General features: G+C 40.9%; 1 protein-coding gene across 1 annotated transcript; it reads right to left on the bottom strand.

The window, feature by feature from the left end:
• Positions 1-253: 253 nt before the first annotated feature.
• On the bottom strand, positions 254-8350 carry RBBP9 (RB binding protein 9, serine hydrolase). The gene is made up of 5 exons (XM_038571519.1): positions 8178-8350; positions 6973-7015; positions 6074-6179; positions 3347-3432; positions 254-2923 (listed from the first exon to the last, which is right to left on the bottom strand). The coding sequence occupies exons 1-5, from the start codon at positions 8274-8276 to the stop codon at positions 2697-2699; spliced, it is 561 nt and encodes a 186-aa protein (XP_038427447.1). The 5' UTR covers positions 8277-8350; the 3' UTR covers positions 254-2696.
• Positions 8351-10986: the final 2636 nt, after the last annotated feature.

The raw sequence follows: 10986 nt of genomic DNA, 5'->3' as shown, positions 1-10986 counted from the left end.
CAATGACCTAGAAGGGGCGCCTGGGTGGCTTAGTCGGTTAAACATCTGCTTTTGGCTCAAGTCTGATCCCAAGGTCCTGGGATGGAGCCCTACTTTGGACTCCCTGCTCAGCAGGGAGTCTGCTTCTCCCTCTGCCCTCCCCTGCCGCCACTCATGATCTTTCTCTCTTTCTCTCTCTCTCAAATAAATAAAATCTTTTAAAAAATAATAATGATCCATAGGGAATCAAATAATCATGAGAGACCATGATTCATAGGTTTAAATGGATAGTTTATTGGAAAAAAAAATGGATAGTTTATGTAGGATTCTTCATAAAACTCCTGAGTTTAGTTTAGTGAGGAGTAAATTTTATGGTGCCATGATTTTTATGGTGATCAGCTGAGTAAATGAGTCCTGTAATTTCAAGTCAAGTGACTTTTACTTTGAACCATTATTACATGGTGGGTAAGGGAAGAATAAAAAATACATGTCCTAGACTACTGCTGTCCCACGAACTTTTTATAATGATGACAGTATTCTGTATCTGCTGTTCAATAGGTAGTCACTTGTGGCTGTTAAGACTTGAAATGTGGCTAGTGTGTGAATGAACTAAATTTTTAATTTTATAGCTGCCTGTGGTTACTGGCTACCATATTGGAGAGTACAACTCAACAATCATACAGGTCTAGATTAATTATAGGAATGAAGAATATCAAAATTATTTCTCATATATATTCATTGCTTTTCTGTGGCAGAAGAAGACAACAAAATATTAACTGTTACTTGTATAACTTTGTAATTTTTTGAGAAAGGAATTAGGAAAACAAGGCCAAGATTAAGTACAGCAATGGCTAATTCCAAATAATTCAAATAGAATCAAACTTTGGTTACAGGCTTGGTCAAATCACTGCTAAACCACCTCTTTAAGAAAATTATTATTCAGTTGATTTTTCTAATTTGCTTTTCACTAACATATCAACTCTTAATTTTTTTAATTATAAAAGTAATACATACATGTTAACTATAACAAATTGAAATAATACCCAGGTGTACAAAATAGAAACACACATATCTAAAATCCCACCACACCATATCTAAAATTCCCATTCCCTAAAGATAATTGCTATTAAAAGTTGAGAGTCTTTAACTTTTTTCTTTGAGCATATTTGGAAACCAAGACTTTTCAGGTTAAAATTATGGCTTTGAATCTCCTTTAGACATAAACAGGGAATTCACATCTTTGCAGCAAACATCAGGTTCTGCAACATCAAGTATGAAGTCACTGCAAAATTGTTTGAGGCAATACTTAGGGATCATAATAGCCAAAAAATGGGAAATAAAGCTTTGTGGGTTTTTTTTTTTTTTTTTGAGGGAATATGATCTGAAGAAAAATTGTAAAATGAGGCTTAAAAGAGAACTGTGGAAGTTAAAGGTAGAACTCTTTATAGAACAAAATCTGAGACATGGAAAGACTTTTTAAAAATTCTTAAGATTTTGTAACAACATCTACATTGTTCCTGTGATTGTATCCTCTGACATTATGTTCATTTCTCAGGCTTCACAGAGAATCTTTTAAGTACCTGGCTAAGTTAATCCTAATGGCAGAAATCACAAATGGGTGGTTTGGATTTTGTGTCTTACACTGTTTGTGAATTTTTTATTTACACTGTTGTTACCAACTTCTATCATCCATATGTACATGTACTGGACATAACTCCTATACATATGAACTGGGTATACAAACATATGTATAGTCCTTAAATATAAAAACCACCGCATGAAGTTTTTTCCTCAAAAAATCAGAAAATTGGGGATCCCTGGGTGGCGCAGCGGTTTGGCGCCTGCCTTTGGCCCAGGGCGTGATCCTGGAGACCCAGGATCGAATCCCACGTCAGGCTTCCGGTGCATGGAGCCTGCTTCTCCCTCTGCCTGTGTCTCTGCCTCTCTCTCTCTCTCTCTGTTACTATCATAAATAAATAAAAAAAAAATTTAAAAAAAAAAATCAGAAAATTGGCAACACCTGCCCCCTTCCCACATGGCAACAATTTAGACAGGGCAAGAGTTCCCCTGTTGCCCTAATCCCCACCACTGTGGTCCAGCACCCATCTGGTTGGCCTTATGCTCAAGTGTATGTACAGGCTGGGCTTATGGTCCCTTGTCTGACCTGGTAGACCCCTGCCTCAGATCTGTATGGATCATTCTCCCTCAACATGAAGGACTGGGGCAGGGTGTCAAAGATGGAGGCTCTAGTCTGGGTTTAATGCCCTGGGCCAGCTCAAAATAGCTAATGGTTTGAGCTCTAAACCAACACAGACCTTAATCACATTTTCTTTTCCCCTCAAAATAGCAAAAGGTGTCTTTCAAAGAAGAGTACCACTCCTACAACATACACGAAACTATTCCGTTTTAGTCTGGACTGGGAATCAGGAAACCTGGAGTCCGTTTGTTTATTCACTTTGGACAAAGGTAGTTAAGCCGTCTTTATGTCCCAAATCAAACAGGAAAAATACTGCTTTCGTTCATAGCAGTTTGTGAGATAATAGATCCTATGGAAAATGGAAATGCTGTTTGTAACTTAATTTGAACATTGAGCTAAGTTTTTCAGAACTTAATTTGATCTGTTTTATGTGTCCACTAATCTGATAACAGATTGTTTTTATCTGTTAATAACCTGGTAATTGCCCTACCCCTATACTGGAATGCAGAAATCATCCTCTCTATGCTGGTACTTTCAGCATAGACTTTATCACACGAATCAGTTCATGAAACTCCATGTTCTGAAAGTGGCCACGGTCAGTGAATTTGTACAATTTGGCTTCCAGCCTATCAGCCACTTCTTGTTGTTCCTTCCAGGGAAGGAAAGGATCATCTGTGGAGCCAAACTGCACAATGTGAGGGCAGTTGGCTTTGATCCTCTCCCACTGCCAGGGACGGTTGAAGTATCCTATGGGAAAAAAAATATATATATATATATATATGACCTGTTACTGCCCATGGATCATTTCCATTCTAGCCATTGTAAAATATCTAGCAAGGACCATAGCAGAGACACAAAGATTCAAAGCCTAAGTGTGAGTTAGAAGTCCTTTAGTTTGCAAATCTGTAGAGCTTTATACCATAGCTACTTGTGAAGGGGAGTACATGGCTCAGATCAAATCAGGCCTCTAGAGTTCATTAGGAAGTGGTATATCACCTCTCAAAGGACCTAAATTTTATCTTAAGGGCAGTAAATGTTTCTCATATGCTACTAGAGGTGTGTGTTTGTTTGTTTTTGGCCTACCCAAAAGCCAGTGCTCTTTAATCTGAACAGGCAGCCCTGTGACTAGAGGAAAGGCTTTTCTGTATTGGTTTCTACCTTCAAACTTACCACTGGCCTGCTCATTTTCATCCCCCAAGTCAGAGGTGTATGCAGACACTAGCACAATAGCATAAACTCGGTGTGTTTCTGCATACCTGGAGAAAGAGAAATGATGTCAGCTAACACTTAATGTTAAATCTGTCAGAAAATACCTGATTTAGCTTACAAAAGGCAGGTGCTATCAGCTGTTAAGTTTTTTTTAGATTTGTTTAGTTTTTTTAAATTTATTTATGATAGGCATAAAGAGAGAGAGGCAGAGACACAGGCAGAGGGAGAAGCAGGCTCTATGCCAGGAGCCCGACACGGGACTTGATCCCAGGACTCCAGGATTGCACCCTGGACCAAAGGCAGGCGCCAAACCGCTGAGCCACCCAGGGATCCCCAGCTGTTGAGTTTAATATGAACAATAGTAAGGAAACTGTAGAACTATAAGCCAATGGTTAATGGCTTACCCTTGGCTACTTGATGAGCTACTACTCATTTTTCAAGGTGGCCCAAACCTCTTTGGTGATCTTTTCCAAAAATACATAAGTGTAATCATTCTCTTTGATGTGCCTATTAACCTACCTTCAGTATCCATCAGCATCGCTTGGTTGGTTAACCTGTAGATTCAGTCCCAGAGAGCATTTGACTCAGAGGGTTGGTAGGAAGCCCAGGAATCTGCATTTTAAGGCATGACCTCGCCCCCTCCCAACCCATATGACAAATGCAAGTGATCTGTTAACCATATAAAGAACTACTGTACCATGGTGGAAATGTACCTCTTTTGCCACACACTCCACATTGCACTGTAGTACTCATTTGTGTCATATTATACCTATCTTCCCCAATAAACCCTCAGCTCCTTCAAGGCAGTTGTGAACCTTCTTGATCTTTGTGACCCTGGTCACAAAGTGTGCAGTACAGAGCCTGGCAAGCAGACACTCAGCTACCTTTTTGTAGAAAGTTCCCTCTAGGGTAACTTTGTTCTAGGGAACAAAGACTAGGCTAGGGAAAGATGTGAAGTGGTAATAGTTTCAAGAAGCCTTTGTGCCAGGAAAGATTTAGGGTTGGTATTTTGGTTTTGGCCTTAACTTTTGCCCAACTACTTGTTTTGAAAAATTTCAAACCTACAGAAACCTTAGGGGAACAAGAAGCACCTAGATTCATTCACTTTATACCTAAACAAATGTATCCCCTAAGAACAAAGTAGTCTCATATATCCACAGTGCCATTACTAGAGCTAGTACATTCAACATGCAGACAGTAATACTATATTCATTTTACCCCCGTTGTACCAAGAATGTTCTTTAAAACTGCTTTTCAATCCTAGATTGAAGATCATGTACTGCATTTGGTTCTCAAGACTCTCTAGTTACTTTTAAATTTTTTGTTTTAAATGACATTGACATTTTTTAAGAGTTTAAGCCAGTTGTCTTATACATCATCACTAAACAGAATTTGTTTCCTTGTGATCAGAGGTTAAACATTTTGGGCAAGAATACCACATAGGCAATGTGTCCTTCCCACTCCATCATATCAGAGATGCACAATGCCAGTGTCCCTTTATTGGTGAGATTGTGCTTACTTAAAAGTGATAGCTATCAGATATCCATTGTAAAGATGCAATTGTCCCCTTTTGATTAGTAAATTATCTGGGGGGTGGTTCTCTGTGACTATCAATATCCTGTTCCCTGACAATCTTATACATCATAATTTGGCATCTATTTTCTCCTTGCCTACCTTACCTTTAGAAGTTAATTTTTAGGAGGCTATGGATAATCCTGTGCTAAGTTCCAGGGATCTTTACAAAAAAGCCACATCTTTGGTAGCCAGTGGCCTGAGAAAAACTCATCTGGCCTTGAGTTGGTACAAATTTCAGTAAAATGGGATTTCTCCATTTTCCAGACAACCCCTAGCAGCTTATAAACACTAAGACTGTACTGAGAAATTCTGTTGCTCCACATTGGAAAGCATTATCTCATAGCTTAGAATGGTGTGGCAGAAAGGTTATGGAATCTGGCAAGGTTCTCTGACATGCAATTCATAGGACACCATGAGTGACTGACTGGGACAAGAGGCTACAAAAAACTACATTCCTGGGCAGCCCTGATGGCCCAGCAGTTTAGCACCGCCTTCAGCCTGGGGTGTGATCCTGGTGACCGGGGATCGAATCCCACGTCAGGCTCCCTGTATGGAGCCTGCTTCTCCCTCTGCCTGTGTCTCTGCCTCTCTCTCTCTCTCTCTGTCATGAATAAATAAATAAAATCTTAAAAAAAAAAAAAAACTTCCTTTGTCATCCAGCCTAGCAAATACTTAAGAAACCCAAACCTAATATGCTTATTCAGACGGCTAAGTCATCTTCTAGGCCTTATAGGGCTATAGGGAGAGACATGAAGTTCTAACCAAGAACATCAGGAACCTGCCATGAATCCTAAGGATTGGGGGGTGGGGGGGTAGGGTAAACACTCCTCTAGGCACTGACACTTTTTCAGTGTCATTGAAAAAGTCCCAATGGAGGGAAGTTGTGGCTTCAGTGGAAATGATTAGAGTTGGCCTCAGTGGAAAGAGACATTTGAGTAAAGACTTGAAGACAAGAAAGCAATACAAGTATCTAGGAACAGAGTATCCCAAGCTGAACGGCGGCAAGCACAGGCCTAAGGCACGTGAACTTGGCATGTTCAAGGAACTGCAATGAGGTCTGGAACCACTTGGAGCCCACACGGGGCAGGGAGGGGGGATCAGCAAGGATCGCACCTCATGGCTGCAATGGCCCCAGAACTGTGGCCTATGATGACAGTCTTCTCATCACAGTGCAGCTCCGTCTCCATGAAGGGCAGCCAGAGGCTCTCTCGAGCTGTAACTAAGATTTGGGGTAAAGAGACAGTATCATTTGACAGGGACAGTCCTACTGTCTAATGCTGTTTCCCCACCCCCCTTCTAACTGATGACTATACAGTACTTCTCAAGTTAGGAACTGCAGGACCAAATGGGAGATGGAGCTGTTTTAACAGAGCCAACAATTCATGTGTTGCTGTTTGAAAGACTCAAATCTACAGTTTGGTGTTTCTCTCTCTCTCTTTCTACCTACCTATCTGGTTTTGCTTTTATTTCTCACCATGTAAGAAAATACTGAAGTAATAATAAAAACATAATTCTGAAGCTTTAATGTAAACTTTCAAACTCAAGAAAAAAACTCTAGACAACATTCTCAAATTCACATGCCTATATATTCTTTCTTTCCAAAGAGAAAATTCCCGACACAAAGCATGGGCATAGTCAGAACAAAAGTGGCAGTGTTACATTTTGAAATATTCCAATCTCATATAGGTGCTATAAAGTTTCATCATATCTCTGTCTCACATGAGATATTCATAAATTTTGCTTGAAAATATCTGTTGACTTAGGGAAAGTCAAGTTGCTTGCAAAGTTGAAAATTCAATTTTACCAAGCCTAGATGCTTTTCTTGATCCTTACTAGAATTTTCTACAATTTTTTTAGTTTATACTCTTTCCCTCAAACTACTCGCCATCATTCATTCTTAGGTATATATTCCCCTTGGCCTCTTTACCTCGATAATCCTGTTCTCTATCAGGAAACCGGTGAAATCAAAACCCAACAAGATAAGGCTATTTAAAAACACATTTAAAACTTACTTGGGTCAGGCATGTTTTTAGCCAAACACTGGAAACCAGGTATCTATAATATGGGGGGGAGGGGAAAAGCTATAATAAAGAGCTTAATTACAATTAATACTTTGCTAATAAAAAATGAGACACCTGATACAATCTTTATCAATTCAGTAAGTATTTGCTTATACCATGAAATGAAATGAAGTGTTGGTTAAGTGTCATAGGATTACATATGAATAGACAATCCCTCCCAATAAACTCCTTCTGTCTGTAGTTCTCTAGCCAGCTCTGTCGGTCTCTATATACAGAGACCTATATCTGCATTTGTACATCTGTTTGTGGCTGTAGGCACATATCTATAGAGGCATCAGAATGCAGAATAAATGCATTCTAGACAAACTGACCTCGTGTCAGACTGTGCACTAGGAAGAGGTAAAACATGGTACAGAAACGTGGTACAGATCTTTCTGGTTTGTAGCTCTGGCCTTGGTTTTCAGGCATAACCCTGGAATTTTATTCTAGAAATGTACTCTAGAGCTCTAGGGCATGGCAACCCAGAAAGCAGTCCTATTGCCTGGTTATGGAAGAGGTTAAAAAACAAGACAACTACAGTTGGACACTACTTTTATAAAGCTCACAAAGAAGCCAAATTATACCGTTTGAAGTACACACACATAGTTGCAAAAGTGTGTTCATTTTTAAAAGGCGAGCAACTGAAAAAAAAGTTCAGGATGGTAGGGAAATGGGATGAGGGGCATACATGTGGCTTCGAAGGTATTGTTAATGTTACAGATTTTAGTTTGGTGATGGTGCCTCAGGTACTCCTATTTACATATGTTACATCGTTTTTGTATATTAAATATTACATATTGGTTTTTTTTTCGATCTGAGGCAGGCAGCAGAGCAGCAAGATGTATAATCATCTAGCATGTGGCAAATCTGAACCAGCGGCAGATGCAGGGAGACGGAGGGGGCTCTAGGAGGTGGTGCTTTGTACCCTCACGACTGAGCTCTCAGAGAAGTCTTCCAGGCTGTTTCATCCACCAAAATTCCGACCACTAGCTCTCGAGTTTGAGACAGGGCCCAGGAAGAGGAACGAAAACACAGAGGGCTTTGCTGCAGGGGGTGTGTTGGGGCGGGGGTGGGGGGCTGGTGGACACACGTGCAAACTTCAGTCCTCCGTCCCTTCCGGCTCCAGACGTCCCAGCGCAGCCAGGCGCGTCTCTTACCTGCTCCAGCCCCTTCTTCACCCAGCCGTACCAGCCGTGGGTGGCCACATCCCCGCCTCCGTTCCCGGGAACAATAACTGCCTTGCTTGGGAGAGCCATGAGCGCAGAGGATCCAGCGTCGCCCAGCAGCCGAGTCTCTGGTCCGGGAGCGCCAGACGGCACACGCTGCGGAGCTGCACCGAGGCATTCTGGGAATTGTAGTTCCGGGGCGCCGGTGGGCCGGCTCCTTGACCCGCCGTCCTTAGCTTACCAGGCCGCTAAAGCAAACTTAACTATTTCCAGCAAAAAGATGTGAATCGCTCCTCACTTGCCTCTTACTAGCGTTCTCGTCCTTTCCCCACCTTATTTAGGATAGGCTGTGACACGCCTAGAATATGTTCTCTCTATACTATAATTGTGATATATTTCTATAGGACAGTGTGTTTTTAGTTCCAAAAATATAGAAATAACCTGTTTATGAGTCGAGGACTTTCGGAATTCTTATTACTTTTCCTTTTAATTTCAAAGCAGTTATTAGTACAATACTTACCGTCAGCCCTGGTTATTGTTTTTCATTGCTTTAAATGCTGTCCTTTTAAAAAGTATCACCAGTGGTGTAGGGCAATGGATAATATTCATTATCTTAATCGATTTGGAGACTATGGAAACTGAGGTAGCAATGAAGCAGTTTACCTATTATAATATTGTAGTCCTGAAATTTTAGGAACCTGTCATACCTCATAGATATATCCAATTCATTTTTTTAAGACTTTATTTATGAGAGACAGAGAGTGAGGCAGAGACCTAGGCAGAGGGAGAAGCAGGCTTCCTGCAGAGAGCCCGATGTGGGACTCCATCCAAAGACCCCAGGATCACTACCTGAGCTAAATGCAGATGCTCAACCACTGAGCCACTCGGGTGCCCCCTTTTATTATTTTTTTTTTAAGATTTTTTTTTTCTCTATTTGAGAGAGAGAGCAAGCACAAGTAGGGGGAGAGGCAGAGGGAGAAGGAGGAACAGACTCTCCGCTGAGCAGGGAGCCCCACATGAGGCTCCACCTGAAGACTGCAGGTTCATGACCTGAGCTGAAGTCAGCCCCTTAACTGAGCCACCCAAGTATTCCTATCCAAATCTTTGATATTGAGGTGGGCAAAAGTGTGCATGTATGGTTTTAAATGGGAATAAACGTGGGGCACCTCTGTGGATCAGTTGGTTAAGTGGCTGACTTTGGCTTGGTCATGATTTCTGGGTCTTGGGGTAGAGTCCAGAGCCAGTTTGCCAGCTCAGCAGGCAATCTGCTTATCCTTCCCTCTAATCTCTGCCCCTAGGCTCCTCCTGCTCTCTTTCTCTCTCAAATAAATAAATAAAATTTAAAAAAATAAACAAGATAAACAGGAATGAACGGGAAAGTCCTTTTTATTCCTTGACCTTCCCATGGACTTACCATGTACATCAGATGGGTTTCAGTATTTGTTATTGAGAAACATTCTTGGGCAATTTATTTTTTGAACAGACACAAGCAGGTGATCAAAGATACACTACCGCACAACCACATTCTTTAGGAAGAGCCAGACATACTCTTTCTTCTTGGACCTTAAACTCTGAATTTTCTCAGGGATCCCTGGGTGGCGCAGTGGTTTGGCGCCTGCCTTTGGCCCAGGGCGTGATCCTGGAGACCCAGGATCGAATCCCACATCGGGCTCCCGGTGCATGGAGGCTGCTTCTCCCTCTGCCTGTGTCTCTGCCTCTCTCTCTCTGTGTGACTATCATAAATAGATTAAAAAAATTAAAAAAAAAAAACTCTGAATTTTCTCTAAAAAGTTCAGTATCATTGAATTTTAAATGTAACCTTATTCACTTCAGAAGGAATGAATAACTAAAACACACAACACCATAGATCACCATAGATCAATCTTAAAATAACTATGTTGAGTGAAATATGCCAGACAAAAAAAAAGAGTACATACCATATCAATTCCACTTATTTAAAATGGAAAATACCAGAAACACAGGGAAACCTTAATCAGGTTCATTATCCTGATTGTGGTGATAGACGCCAAAACGTACATATTGTATACTATAAATATGTGCAGCTTACTGTGTGTCAGTTATACCTCAATGAAGCTGTTTAAAATTTAAATATAAATTAAAACAAGCAGAGGCATTCTGTAGCCTAGAGATTGCTTGTTTAGTGCTTTTTAGTTCAATAAACAATGACACTCCTTTAACAGGAACCATGGGGTGAAAAAGGATCTATCCTTCCTCAAGATTTGTTTTAAGATTTGTATTTCTTCACACTCACAAGGTAGTTGACTCTTCCTTTGAGGAGAAAAAAAAAAAAAGGTAATGGCCTCAACTTTCATCTTTCTTAGATTGTCTTTGTCACTAATGATTGCAGATTATGTATCTTTAAAAAAATCATAATGGAATAATCTAACAGTATTCTGGCATAATGTTGTAGGAACATGCAAAATGTAAATTTGTTCCACAGAACTGAATCATTATTCCACAAACTTTTTTAAATAAATTTATTTTTTATTGGTGTTCAATTTGCCAACATACAGAATAACACCCAGGGCTCATCCCGTCAAGTGCCACCCTCAGTGCCCGTCACCCATTCACCCCCACCCCCCGCCCTCTTCCCCTTCCACCACCCCTAGTTCGTTTCCCAGAGTTAGGAGTCTTTTTTTTTAATTTTTATTTATTTATGATAGAGAGAGAGAGAGAGAGAGAGAGAGAGAGGCAGAGACACAGGCAGAGGGAGAAGCAGCCTCCATGCACCGGGAGCCCGACGGGGGATTCGATCCTGGATCTCCAGGTTCGCGCCCTG

Source organism: Canis lupus, chromosome 24 (genome assembly GCF_011100685.1).
Source record: "Canis lupus familiaris isolate Mischka breed German Shepherd chromosome 24, alternate assembly UU_Cfam_GSD_1.0, whole genome shotgun sequence".
NCBI lineage: Eukaryota > Metazoa > Chordata > Mammalia > Carnivora > Canidae > Canis > Canis lupus.
The sequence above is the reverse complement of the archived record's forward strand: the minus strand, read 5'-3'. Positions and strand labels throughout refer to the sequence as shown.